Source organism: Aquarana catesbeiana, linkage group LG12 (genome assembly GCF_042186555.1).
Source record: "Aquarana catesbeiana isolate 2022-GZ linkage group LG12, ASM4218655v1, whole genome shotgun sequence".
Classification (NCBI taxonomy): Eukaryota; Metazoa; Chordata; class Amphibia; order Anura; family Ranidae; genus Aquarana; species Aquarana catesbeiana.
The window spans coordinates 80,281,946-80,297,067 of record NC_133335.1 but is presented as its reverse complement, the minus strand read 5'-3'; the positions used below and the strand labels follow the sequence as shown (position 1 = coordinate 80,297,067).

Below are 15,122 nucleotides of genomic sequence, written 5' to 3'. Positions count from 1 at the left end.
TCGGGCAAAGGGGGTGGATTTCGGGGGCGGAGCCGGGGGGACTGCAAATTTAGGTTTTGCCTGGGGTGTCAAAAAACCTTGCACCAGCCCTGCATGCATGTGATTGGATGCAGGTGCTTTTTGGATGAGGATTTTCCACCAGGGAAGGGGGATGAATCACTCCTCATTCAGGTTTGTGTGTAACTACAAACATGAGCTTATTGAACTCTGCAAACACTTTTTTTTTTTTTTGTTTTTCTCAACAGAGCTGTTAAGAATAGACACATAAGCATCTAAAGAGGTACCTGCAGCTCTATCCAAATATGCATTTTCATATTTACCAAAAATAAATAAAATGGAAAATTTGTATTGTAGCCTTCAATTACTGTGTTCACTTTAATAATTCAATCATGTGCAAGGGGAAAAAAAAAAAAAACCTGTATTTTTTTTTCTTTGCGCATGATTGAGTGAGCAAAACAAACAAAGCTTCACCGTATTTACAATACTTAGTGACATTCACCTTCCTAAGTGATCAAGATTCTTTTATCTTTTTGCTTTCTTCTTTATCTTAAAATATAGTGGGGTTATAGTGGGTCTTCAGTTACTAAAACTGAAGAGTATAAAATGTGGTACAGCTCTGCAAAGACACAAATTGGCTTCTGGGTATATTTGCCAAAGTTGATTGGCTATCAGGCACAGCTTTTCCAGTTTTAGTAAATCACTGTGTGTGTGTGATAAAAATATAGGGCCTGCAGCAACATTGGGTGGCGTGGCCTGGATGGAGTTAGGCTGAGGCTGTTATCACATGCCAATGTGTATAAAATGCACTTTTTATCTTTCAAAAGGTTTAGCACTGGAAAACACTTTCATCCAATGTCTAAATTGCTGCATTCGTACATTTTAAAAGCCAATATAAAGGAATAGTAGTGGTAAAAAAACACTTTTTTTTTTTTTGGTTAATTCTCCTTTAGGGGGTATGGCGGGGGGGGGGGGGTGTCCTATGCCTACATACATTTTGTTAGTAGGTGTCCCTCATTCCCATCTCAAAATGTTGAGAGGTATGGGTAACGAAAGTGACTTTCCGTCAGCTGCACATGCGTCCACCGCTACCAGGTTTGCTCATCTGACAGAACACCTGCAGTCAGAAGAAGGCAGCGGACATCTTCGTACACCCAGCTACGTATTTCAGAGTAATATTGATATCTTATGTGCTGTTTGGATTCTTAATTTTTGAAAGCCTAAAGGTTTAGCGCTGAGTAGTGTGGGGTGTACCAACATGGCCTCCGCCACCTTCCTACTGCTGACGTCCAGCTTTTTTCAAAATGTAACATCAAAACAACATCCCATATGTCCATATACTTATTTATATACACTCATTTTATTGCTAAAATCACTCTGAAATTCAAGACATAGCTGGGTGTAATAAGATGTCTGCTGCCTTCTGATTGTAGGTGTTCTGTCAGATCAGCAAACCTGGTAGCGGTGGACGCATGCGCAGCTGGCGGAATGTCACTTCCGTTACCTAATCTGAGGGGTTGCTGATTCTGACGGAACACCAAACTTGTATGCTGTGCAGTAGCTGAGATACTTTTTCCCTGTTTTGTATGAAAATTGAAAACTATAATATATAAAATTTATATTCACAAATCTGAAAAATCTGTACAAGAAAATTGTATTCTTGCATATTGCACACAGTAGGTGTTCTACTACCTCATAGAACTAACTCCAATAATACTCTCAACATCAGGTACTTCACTCAAGGATGGGCAAGAATGGTATTGTGGTTGTGCCTATGAAACTGTATCTGAGCTTTATAGTACAGGGGGTCCCCTAGTTACAAACATCTGACTTACAAACGGAGGGAGACAACAGGAAGTGAGAGGAAATCTACCCCTAGGAAGGGAAATTCACTCCTGTAAGAGCTATTATGGGGAAAAGTTACCTCCACTGGTGCTTTATCACCAAGGCTTGTTTCCACAACAACCCAAAATTTTCAAAATCCAATTGTCATTGGGACAGAAAGTGAGGTGAAATCTTCTGAACAGGGGCACACACAGCAAAAAAAAATGTTACAGGGGTGTTAACCCTTTCCTATGCTATCCAAAAAGCTTAAAAATAGTTTTTTGGCTGGAGCTACACTTAAAAAATGGACCTGTTCCGACTTACAAACAGATTCAACTTAAGAACAAACCTACAGTCCCTAACTTGTTTGTAACCTGGGGACCCCCTGTATTTAGAAATGTCCCTCTATATCATTGTACTATTTATCTTCTCAGGTGCTTTCTGATGATGCTGTTGATGGTAAATCTGACTATCTGGATTATCACGGTTACTGAAGAATCCAGACATCACACAACTGAATTAAAGTTGTTCTTTAGCAGAAAGGCTTTAGAAATGAATAGCACTGAAGATAATCAAGAAGAAGGTACAAGCTTTTTTATGTAGCATACATCATTTTATTTACATGAGCACATGCTCCAGAGTTTTAACAATGTTCACACCTAAAAGTTTTCCTGAATCTAAGCTATGGTGTCTTGCTTACCCCTAACGCAGGTGGTCAGACACTATAGCTGGCTACTGTGTTCTTCACATATAGCAGCCCCCTTTCCCTTAAGGCAAGTAAGCTTACCAGTGTTCGGTTGCCCCCAGGACTTATTCACAATGCTATAGTGCCTGGCCACCACACGGGACATGCGCAAACTAAGCAAAGCAAACAGGTACTTGCTGTTGGCAGTCAGACAAGGTTCAGAATAAACAGGTTCAATGTCCAAAGTCAAAAGGCAGGAAGAGTTCAGGGAATAGTTGATAACCATTTTGAGGTTGTCAACTAGGTAATCCAATCTAGCAGGGCAGATAAATGGGTAGCTTGATCAGGTATTACACACTCTATCACAAGCATGAGACTGCAAGCTTGGCTGGCTTATAACAGGTTTGGTCTCCGCCCAGAGTCTGGCCACATCTATCACCTTGCAGGTGGACAAACAGACAAGGAGAGTGCCACAGCCAAAACCAGGATGCTAGAATGAGAAGCAGAAGTGCTAGATGCTCCTGACATAATGGCAACAAAAAAGGAAGGATTATAACCCCTGACAGGTTTTTTTGTGTGTTTTGTTTTTTTTACCCCACTGGGGAAATTCACCCTTTCTGATTCTCCTAATGAGGTAAAATCTACTATTTTTAAATTACCAGAGCAGGAATAAGTAAGAAATAACTCATTGCGGACAATTGTTCCAACTGTGACATCTAAAGCCCCATACACACTATTAGATTTTCTGCAGATTTTTGTCTTCAGATTCACCAAAACCATATAATATGAGGTTAAACCTTAAGAGTTTCAATTTGTATGCAATCAGGCAGGCCCTTGCACTACATGGTTTTGGTAAATCTGAAGACAAAAATCTGCAGAAAATCTAATAGTGTGTATGGGGTCTAAGGCTGGCCATAAATTATACATTTTTCTTCTATAGATTTACCAAAACCAATTTGTGTGCGATCCGGCAGGCCCTTGTACTACACAGCTGACAGTAAATCTAAAGGAAATTTAATAAGAACATTGGTGTATGGTCAGCTTTAGAGAGAAGTTCTCTCACTATTGAGCAATTTCCTTTCACTTCCTGTTTCTATGGGGCAAGAATTGAAGAAAAATGTATGCATTGGAATACATACAAATGATCCAAAACTAAAGAAAGTTTCAGTTTTAGCCCTCATGCACACAGGCTGTTAAAAAAACATTATGAAAACGCCAGTATCTTTGCAGTGATTTTTTTTAAACTTTTTTCAGCTTTTTTCAGCATTTTTGCAATAGCGTTTTTAGCGTTTTTTAGCGTTTTTGAGCGTTTTTCCGCGTTAGCGTTTTTGAGCGTTTTTTTTTTTTTCAAATTTTTTTTTTCAATGGATCAAAAACGCTAAAAAACATTGGTGAATGACGTTTTTGAGCGTTTTTGAGCGTTAGAGCGTTAGAGCGTTTTTACAGCTGAAAAACGTCTCTCAGAACCCACTGGTCCTGGGTTTTTTTTACAGCTTAAAAACGCCTATGCCACTTGCAGCTCAAAAACTCCTAGGTGGGCATGAAGCCATAGACTAACATAGACAGGCCTTTTTAAGCTGCAAAAAAAGCTCAAAAAAGCAGCTGTAAAAACATCCGTGTGCATGAGGACTTAGATGAATGTTGGATACAACTTTTTTTTTTTTTTGTAAAATCATCAGCAGCTAGGAAAGAATAAAAATGTTGTTGAACCTGATTTTGTGGCAAAAGAACAGATTTTTGCATTCACAGAAATGGCGACAAACTTCAGCACCCTATATTTTCCATAGGCGATCTGTTTAGAGTTATGCAGGAGCCCTGGTGTTAAAATTGCTTTCACTCTGGTGTGTACAGCAATATGTACCATGTAGGCACTACATTTCATGTGTGTTTTCATGTGTATCCCTACATTTACATTCGTACGTGCATGTGGGAGCCTCACATTTTTGTGGAAGATTTTATGTGCTTGGGTGTAACTTTAATTTTTTTCACATTTTTAAACATTTTTTTTTCTTCATCACATAGACAAGTCCCCCCTTACCCCCGCCCCCCATGTGGTGATTTTTTTTTTTTTGGTTCTCTTTAATGAGACATTAGGGGTTTAAAAGACCCTGGATGTCTCACCTGTCCCCCCCCCCCCCCCCCTCCCTGACCTGCTGGGCTGCATGCTCGGATAAGGGTCTGGTATAGATTTTGGGGGGGGACCCCACGCCTTTTAAAAAATTTTTTTTTTTTTGGTGTGGTTCCCCAAAATTCAAAAATCCCTTCGGGCCTGGTATGGACTAGGGGGGACCCCACACAGTTTTTTTTTTTTTTTTTTTTCTTTATTTTTTTTTTACTAGCCGGGTGCTGGCAATTGCAACCATGAGTCATTTTAAATGGGATTTGACTAGTTTTTCTTTTTTTTTTTTATAGAAATGTCATTTTTGCGGTAGCATGTTCTATGCATGCAACAGATCAGCCGCTTTACAGGTAGACTAAGGGGACCCCCCAGGCACTATATGTAAAGGAGTGTTTTTTTGTTTTTTTGTTTTTTCTTTGCACTTTAAGCACTGCTCCTTAAAAAAAAAAAATTGCATTGCTACATGTCCCCCGGGGCAGTACACAGACCCCGAATACCCAGACGCCAACTACTTGCATATAAGCCTTCCAAATGGGCACTTTACATTTTTATTTTTTTTTCTGTTCGGCTTCCATAGACTTCAATGGGGTTTGCCTTTTGGTTAGAACTTTTCCCCTGTTCGGGAGTTCTGCTGCGAACACTCATTGGCCCATCTCTGTTGAAACTGTGTGGAAATTGGGGTGAGGCTAACTCGCCAGGATTATGATCCTTATTTATAAAAAAAAAAAAAAAAGACAGTAATTTTAGTCCTATGAGTTTGCAAAAAATGATAGTCACGTAGCTGAAAATAAAGATCCTTGTCTTTATGAGAAGGGTTTGTAAATTGAGCCTATTGTGTGAAATTATTTATTTTTTTGATTTTGTTCTCTTGCCAATAACCCTTTCAACTCCTCCCAGAGCTTGTTTGCGTGTCCGAGACTACAATACCCATAAATTGTAATTCGTTCATATAATCTATAAAGGTACCAGCTAATATTAAAATGAGTGGATGTAAAGTATAGCTTTTACATTTAACATTAGATATTTCCATAATGCTGGTGTCGCTGCCTTCCTTGTGGATGTATTCTAGTAATATACAATGTACCGTACATAAAATGGACTCAACAGATGAGTATAAGTAAATCCAGCCCACAGCAGATTCCTGGCTGTCACAGACTAGATGGGATGATAAAACATTTTTATGCAGTCCACTGAATGGGGAGAGGACAGCAGTGGAGGTGAAGCCTTAAAGTAAAATGCACCTGTTTGGGAATAATACAAGCAGTGGCGGCTTGTGCTCCATTTTTTTTTTTTTTTGGTGGTTGGCGCAAAAAAACAAACCACATGCCACTCACCCACCACCCTGTTCGTTCGGTCCATCAGTCAAACCCAGCACCCCTCCCCCATGCTCAGTCGGTCCATCAGTCAAAACCCCCCGACCTGCTGTCGCTCGCCCGTCCGCCCACCAGCCCCACACTTACCCCAGCTAGGTCGCGGGCAGCTTCCCCCTGCGTCTCCTCCTCGGCGGCCAATACCGTCGCATCTTCTCCTCTCGGCCACTTCCTGATTGGCCGGGAGGAGAAGCAGGAAGACTATGGTGAATATTAATTCGCTATTGTCACACAACTGGGTGGGCTCAGGGCACAGTGCTCTAGCCAATTAGAGCCTCAGGCTCTAATCATGTGGTTTAAAAAAAAAAAAAAACTTAATTGAAATCCATGTGTTCGGCACCCTGCATGTAGATTAGGGGCCGGGTGCATGAATTAGGGGAACGGCGCCCCTAATGGAGTGTCCGCCACTGAATACAAGCTGTGTTTGCCTAATCTTGTAGTGAGATCAGCACGCACTTCTGGTACATGCATTTTCCTTTTATCAGTGGTTTTGGTCACTTTGGATCAAAGTGAAAAGTGATCAAGGGTTTTTATTCTTTTTTGCCACACTTGGAAGAATAATATTGGTGATTGCAGACTTTTTAGTCATTACACAGTTGGATTGTTTTATCTGAACTTCTTTCATTTTGAAATTTAATTTTGGTTAAAAATATTTTCATGTGGTGTTTGAAGGACTTTTTTTGATCGGAATATTTATTAGAATGATTTATTGTGCATGAATTTTCATAATGACTCACTTATATTAAAGGGGTTGTAAAGGTTCGTGTTTTGGTGAAAAAACACATGGCAATGACTGCCTCCAAACCCCCCCCCCCCCCGTTTACTTACCTGAACCTGTTGATTGGATAGATAGGATAGATTAATAGCAACGCAGCCATTGGCTTGCGCTGCTGTCAATCACATCCAATGACGCAGCCCGCCGGGGGGGCGGGACCGAATAATACTCTATCTATGGACGCAGCGTTATGACAGCAAGTGCGCCCGCAAGCTAACCCCCTCGGGATAGAGTTTCCCAGAGGGGGATTAGCTATTGCGGGGAGGAGCCCAGACAGCTGCCGAGGGACCCCAGAACAGGACGATCGGGGCCACACTGTGCAAAACGAACTGCAGAGTGGAGGTAAGTATGACATGTTTGTTTTAAAAAAACAAAAAAACAAAAAAAAAAAATGAACCTTTAGTATCCCTTTAATAAATCAGCACTGTAATTATTATTTTGTTTGTAAATTTCATTCCCCGAAATGTCATAACTATAAAAACAGGTGGGACCTTTTAAGGTGCCATTAAACACAAACCCATAATTACAATAAAAAAACAATTTTGTTAGAACTCATACAAAATATGTGTTCATTTAAAACCATGATAATAGACACTGGACAAAGGTGCACTAGTTAGAGCCCATTCACACGGAGGCAACACGACTTCCAGCGCGACTTTGGGAGGCAACTTGGACACGACTTGAGTATGAATCACAGCGCGACTTGGGGCGACTTCAGCGCGACTTACAACATGACTTGAAGTCACCTCCAGGACGGGGAACTGAACATACCAGGCTCTTAGGTCTGGTATGGATGTTAAGGGGAACCCCCTACGCCGAAAAAACGGCATGGGGGTCCCCCCAAATCCATACCAGACCCTTATCCGAGCACGCAGCCTGGCCGGTCAGGAAAGGGGATGAGCGAGCGCCCCCCCCCCTCCTGAACCGTACCAGACCGCATGCCCTCAACATGGGGGGTGGGTGCCCCACCCCAAAGCACCTTGTCACCATGTTGATGAGGACAAGAGCCTCTTCCCGACAACCCTGGCCGTTGGTTGTCGGGGACTGCGGGCGGGGGGCTTATCGGAATCCGGGAGCCACCTTTAATAAGGGGGCCCCCAGATCCCGGTCCCCCACATTGTACCCCTACCCATTCACCTGGGGGAAAAAAGTGTCAATAAAAAAACACACTACACAGGTTTTTAAAGTGATTTGGCAGCTCCGGGGGTCTTCTTCCGACTTCTCCGGCCTCTTCTTCCGGAGTCCGGTTCTTCTGCCGGGCTCCTTCGCTATCTGCCCCGGGACTGTGACATCATAAGGGGCGGGGTCACTGGGTGACATCACCCAGTGACCACGCCCCATGCCGATATAAGTCATTGCGCACCGCTTACACAGCATTAAAGCGGGAGAGAGCGTTGTGTCAACATTGGAAGAAGAGAACAGGGAAGAAGATGACGCAGAAGACCGGGCCACCGCTAGCAAAAGAGCGGCAAAAGAGCAGAAGATGGCGGAGGAGCCTGGCAGAAGAACTGAGCACCGGGAGAAGAGGCCGGAGAGAGCGAAGAAGTCGGAAGAGACCCCCGGAGCTGCCTAATAAATTACTTTAAAAACCTGTGTAGTGTTTTTTTTTTTTTTTTTTGACACTTTTTTCCCCCCAGGTTAATGGGTAGGGGTACGATGTACCCCATACTCATTCACATGGGGTGGGGGGACGGGATCTGGGGGCCCCATTAAGGGGGGCTCCTGGATTCCGATAAGCCCCTGCCCGCAGACCCTGACAACCAGCGGCCAGGGTTGTCGGGAAGAGGCCCTTGTCCTCATCAACATGGGGACAAGGTGCTTTGCGGTGGGGGGCCACAGGGCGACCCGCTTCCCCAAAGCACCCACCCCCCATGTTGAGGGCATATGGCCTAGTACGGTTCAGGAGGGGGAGGGGGGTTGGCTCGTCCCCTGACCCTTTCCTGACCGGCCGAGCTGTGTGCTCAGGTAAGGGTCTGTTATGGATTTGGGGGGACCCCATGCTGTTTTTTCGGCATGGGGGTTCCCCTTAAAATCCATACCAGACCTAAGGGCCTGGTATGCTCTTGGAGGGGAACCCATGCTGGTTTTTATTTAAAATTTGGCATGGAGTTCACCCTCATGATTTATACCAAACACATGTCAGTATTGCTTGTCGCTCATTGGGAAAGGAAAAAACACATTTTTCCTTTCCCGATGAGCGAGCCAGCTTGGCGCTGGCATATTGCGGTCACTCTTCCTGGGTAAATTCTTTTCTTTTTCTTGTAAAGTTGCCTCACTATGAACGGGGATCAGACTTGGAGGCGACTTCCATTGAAATCAATGGGTACAAGTCGGATTGAAGTAGTACAGGAACCTTTTCTGAAGTCGGAGCGACTGCAGTAGTGTGCATTAAGATGGATCCATTCACTTAGATTGATTTTTTTCATGTGTCGCGACTTGAAGTCGCCCCTGTGTGAATGGAGTTTTAGGCAGACTCCAGATGCCAAACAGGAAATTCCACCCAAAAATGGAACTTCCACTTTTTTGGATTCCCCCCCCCCCCTCCGGTGTAACATTTGGCACCTTTCTGGGGGAGGAGGGAGCAGATACCTGTCTAATACAGGTATTTGCTCCCACTTCCTGGCATAGATCCCCGCAGTGCTTGCGGTGATCTATGCCACTTCCGGCGCCTACCTCGTCCTCTCCCGCTGTATTCTGTGAGACACACAGGTCCCAGAACACAGCAGGGACCTGAGAGGACGCGCAGCGTGACTCGTGCATGCGCAGTAGGGAACCAGGAAGTGAAGCCGCACCGAGGATGGCGGCAGCAACCGAAAGCCGAAGGATGGATCGGCTTCGGCTGCCGACATCGCGGGCTCCCTGGACAGGTAAGTGTCCATAATATTAAAAGTCAGCAGCTGCAGTATTTGTAGCTGCTGGCTTTTAATACTTTTTTTTTTTTCAGCGGACCTCCGCTTTAATGTATCCATTGTAACCATTTGTGGTTTCAACATGTTTCCCTCCTTTGCATCAGGAAACCACTGCTTTTAAAAAAAAAACTGCACAAAAAAACATATTTAAAAATAGTACCATATTTTTATTTATTTTTTGGCATCCATATTGCCACTAAAGCTTGGTGTACAAAGATGAGTGGGTAAGGAAAAAAACGCTGCCGGGTTAGTCCGCCCATATCAAAATTTTTGAAAAAATCTTATGCAGTTTGTTAGATCTTTGTTAGATCAGGTTAGATCAACTGTTGTTTGCATTAGATCTCACACAGAAAAAGCAATATTAAGTGTTATTTGCTGGGGGGGGGGGCTAACCCGTCATCAGCCCCCCCTTATCAAAAAATTGACCATCTATTTTGGAAGCTATTTGTTAGATCCGGTAAGATCAAGTAGTTTTAATGTTAGATCTCACATAATTAGAGAGACTTATTAAGTGATTAATGAGGGGGGCTAGCCCTCCCTTATCAAATTTTCTGGCCAAAAATCATTCAGGCTAATAGATATTCGTTAGATCCAGTAAGATCAAGTGGTTTTAACATTAGATCTCACATCATTTCAGAGATATTCCATATAAAAATACAGATATTAGGTGGTGCATAGGGACGGGTTAGCCCCCCCTTATCAAATTTTCTGGCCAAAAATTATTCCGGCTAATAGATATTCGTTTAGAACCGGTAAGATCAAGTGGTTTTAACATTAGATCTCACATAATTAGAGACTTAAGTGATTAATGCGCCCCCCCCCCCCATCAAACCCCCTATCAAATTTTCTGGCCAAAAATCATTCAGGCTAATAGATATTCGTTAGATCTGATAAGATTAAGTGGTTTTAACGTTAGATCTCACATCATTTCAGAGATATTCCACATCAAAATAGAGACATTAGGTGGTACATAAGGACAGCCAGCCCCCTCCTCATTAAATACTTAATAAGTCTCTAATTATGTGAGATCTAACATTAAAACCACTTGATCTTACCGGATCTAAGGAATAGCTTCCAAAATAGCTAACGGTTTGGTCAATTTTTTGGTAAGGGGGGGCTGATGACTGGTTAGCCCCCCCCAGCAAATAACTGTTAATATTGCTTCTTCTGTGTGAGATCTAATGCAAACAATGGTTGATCTAACAAACTGGGGGGCTAACCCGGCAGAGGTAAGGAAAAGACCTACCATGACTGCCTATACTTATGTAAACCCCCAGACCCCCCCAGGAGACAAGCACCCCCCCCCCAGGATGTGGCAAAAAATATCCAAAATGACTGCTTAATAAAGGGTATCCCTGAAACACCGTTAGTTATTTTACTGTTAGCAATTTATATGTACTAAAATCAGTGACGAAGAATCACCACTAGGGAGCACATGAATACCAACCAAGAACTATGTTCTTTTTATGCAATTGTTACTATTTAATAGCGATGGTTTGACAATGAGGCAAAGAAGCAAAACCTTTTGAAACCATGAGATGTAAAATTCTGTATCTGCTTAAAATGGTCTGCCTATGTAACTAGTTTACCTTTGTTCAGTGTTTATAATCAGTTTTAATTTGACACATATAATTTTGTATGAGTTATTTTCTATTACAATTATTTGCTCGTGTTTAAGAATTATTGTACAAACAAGTTCAACTGTATTTGTCAACCCCACATTCCCATATTATATTCAAAAACCATTTGTGTAAAGATTATGGGATTTTAAAAGTGTTGATTCCTCCTTTTCAGAAGAAATTACATAAGCATGAATTAAATTGATTAACATATATTTAATACAAAATTCATTAAAAGAGTGGGGTATCACATCCCCTTAAAAGCATGCACTTGGCATACCACACGATTACATGCCAACCCCAAGAGATTGTGGCCCCCTCTTTCCAGGACATAAACCACTCTAAACACTTAATCTAGATGTATAGTAAATACTAAGGATGAGCTCCGGCGTGTTCGCACAGCCCACGTGCAGAGCCCACCAAGCAGTCTGCACTGCGCTGCGCTAATCACAGGCAGTGAGACTTTTCCTGATCTCTGCAGCTGCACATCGGCACAATGTCTCACTGCTTGTGATTAGCGCAGTGCTGAATTCCTGGCGGGCTCTGAGAGTGGGCTGTGCGAACACGCCAGGGCTCATCCTTTGTAAATACATATAGGTAATACAGAATGTCCTGCATAAAAAGAAAGGGTATAATGGAGTGTCTTGTTTTGATGCATTTCACACTGTAGGCTTCCTCTAGGGGTTTCACAGGGTGCAGAATGTGTGGTTGGTAAAATAAGCAATATCCTATCCTGAGAAGACAGTGTTACATACCATCTGGGAGAGCCTGACGAGTAGAGGGAGACCTCTCGTACAGCCCCGGCTCAAGGACCACTGGAATTGCAACAGTGGCCACGAGAACATGGTGAGGTAAGAGAGCCTGCAAAATCCTCCGTTGGTAGTGGCAGCTGATGAGTAGTAGGACCAGACTGAATTGCTGAGCAGCAGAAGGTAGCAGGGACAGCGGATGCAGGACAGCGGATGCAGTTAAGTTGTAGATGGAAAGAGGAAGCTGTGCTGTTTTAAGGTATAATACAAACCATTACTTGTGGGTAAAAATGTGATGAAATGACAGTTCAATTCTGATTCAAAACAGACACCGAAGTGAGCTTGATTAAACAAATTGTGCCACCACCTTAAGAAAAACTCGCTTACCAGCAGGCAAGCAAAACGAGGCAATTGGCTATAGCCCAGCCAAGGCCTTTGCTTGTATGGAAGATCGTCTGGCAAGATTTGATTGGATGGCTGCATAGATTCTCCAAACGCTCCTGGCGCCGTACAACTCAGACTAAAAGCCTCAGCCTTTTTAAGCTCGCTGAGGGATGATGGCGAGCGATTGAAGAAGTTGTAGATGCAGGATGGCGGTACTGGAGCTACACAGGCTGGAAGCAGAAGACTGGAGCAGAGTCAGACAAGCCAGGTCATGCACGGAGGATCAGTTTATTATAATCAGCAGGCAGAGAATGGTTAGTGTTTAAGCTTTATTTGGCAACAAAAAAATCAGGCAGGCAGGAATAATCAGGGTCAAGGCAAGCCAAAGGTCAGGACTGGAGACAGCAGCATGGTCAGAAAGCCGGGTCAAATACTGGATCAGATACAGGCACGGGATCAGAACACAGGGTAAAGCTGCAGATCAGACAGCAGCTGCACTAGTGCAGCTGCTGTCTTTATATAAGTCATTTGGTGCCAGCATTAATAGCTAACGTGTGCGCGTATTTTTGCGCATATAAGTACGCCTGTTAGCATTATTGTTCCCACGCATAGGCTTTAGCCTATGCCCGGCAAGATGGGAACCTGCTAATGTACGTCTGTGCATGCCATGTCCCTGACAGACACTAATCTCTCGATGCAGCTCAGGGTGCAAATGGTACAAGATGGGTCCCAATAGTCTAGGCAGAGGGCATCCGGACAGGGTCGTAAACAGCACCCAAATCGGGCGGGGGCTAGCAAGAATGGTAGCCCTATTTACTAAATACCCCCAGTTGATTTCTTTTATCTATTAGTGAAAACCATTAGGACATCTCCCAGACAATCCAGCATGACATGGGATGCCTTGGAGGGAGACCGTGGTACCTGACTAGATTTCGTTAATTTGTGATTAAGGTTAGCTTGGGATAATCTCAGGACATGTCATGCTGGATTGTCTGAGAGATGTCCTAATTGTTTTCACTAACCGATAAAGGAAACCAGTTGGGGGTATTTAGTAATAGGGATGTCATCCTAGCCCCTGCCTGATTTGGGTGCTGTTTGGTAAACTGTCTGGATGTCCTCTGCATCTGAAGGACACAGCGATCACAGATCACACCCGATGTGCGCCCCAGGGGGCACGGTTCTGGGGGATGCCCAACAGGAATAAGCCGACCATGCTGTGGCTGTCGTTACGCTTTTTAGCGCCACTTTACCGTCGTTTTAGCGACACTATTCGCCCGCTAGCGGGGCGGTTTTAACCCCCCCACTAGTGGCCGAAAAGGGGTTAAATCCTCCCACAAAACACCGCTGGAGCAGTGTTTTGCCGGCGGTATCATGGCGCTGCCCCACTGATTTCACCGCTGAGTTCTGCTGCTAGCAGAACTTTTTCTGACACCCTGCCAGCGCACCGCTCCAGTGTGAAAGCCCTTGGGCTTTCACACTAGTGAATGGAGCAGCTGTTTTAGGGCGGTTTGCAGGCACTATTTTTAACGCTATAGTGTCTGCAAAACGCTCTAGTGTGAAAGGGGCCTTACACTCACATTTTCATGATCAAAACACGCCTTGATATACTTATAGACAGAGGGGTGATAATATCACCTGAAGACATGATCTGCAGCCCCAGTTCCTGGCGTTCACCCTGATCTGATCCTGTACTGCAAGAGACTTCTTGCTTACTTCAACATCAGCCGATCAAGCTCCTCATACCAGTTTCGTCACAATCTCGTGACTTCCTCTGGGAATTGTGATTGGCTGGTGCCCTTCCCATATTTATAGCGGCGATTGCCGCCTTTTTCTCGTAGCCTGTAATTATGATTAAATTGCGGCGACTTTCCTGGTAGATATCTTGTGTTGACACACTCTCTCTAATATATATGCTGCCAGTTTCTTATAGCCCCCGATTATGATTAAATTGCGGCAACTTGCTGATAAATATCTTCTGCTCATATAATATATATGCTAACATTTGGTCTCTAGTGGGCAGTTTATTAGGTTCCCATATGTAAGCCTATTCAACAATAGTTCCAAGCGACCCCTAGTGGTAATTCATGTTTGGTGCATTGAAAGTCTCCATTTTTCTCGTGCCCACATTAAACTGAACCGTGGCCATTTTCTTGTAATAGTGTGTTGACTACCACTGGCTATATTGTTAAGATAATCTTGTGTGTCAAGGTGATGCACACGGCCACCATTAATTCGATAGTAACCCAATAGTGTATATCGCCCCACCACACATCTAAAATAAATTAAATACCCGCCTATGTGGAAAAATGTAATTAAAAATATAAAAATGATAAATATTATGAAGGATATTCTAAAAAATACTAATATTAAAACTATTTATTGCTCTAACCATACTAATCTAATCGTAAGGAGATCCATATAAAACCAGGTTTTATAGGTAGAGTATATAAATGAAAATTAATATTTAAAAAAAAAAATCATAACTAAAAATTAGCCAGAAAACAAATCAAGGTCAAATTCCTTTTTTAATCCTCTAGGTGCTAAAGAGCCCAATACGTATACCCACCAGGATTCCCTTTTGGCTAAGTGTTCTAATGCAATGACTGCCCCCCCAGTGTGTTTTATATTTTTCTAAGCTCCAAAAGGTCATCCCCAGTACTTTTCTGTTATGTACTGTTGGTAAAGTGGTGA

At 43.1% G+C, this 15,122-nt stretch overlaps 1 protein-coding gene across 1 annotated transcript in view; it reads left to right on the top strand.

The window, feature by feature from the left end:
- Positions 1–15,122, top strand: part of LOC141114445 (proton channel OTOP2-like) — a 133,307-nt gene that overhangs the window by 71,724 nt on the left and 46,461 nt on the right. Inside the window, exon 4 of the mRNA XM_073608119.1 lies at positions 2,256–2,404. Within this exon, the coding sequence (XP_073464220.1) occupies positions 2,256–2,404 (149 nt within the window). The remainder of the gene's footprint in view (positions 1–2,255; positions 2,405–15,122) is intronic.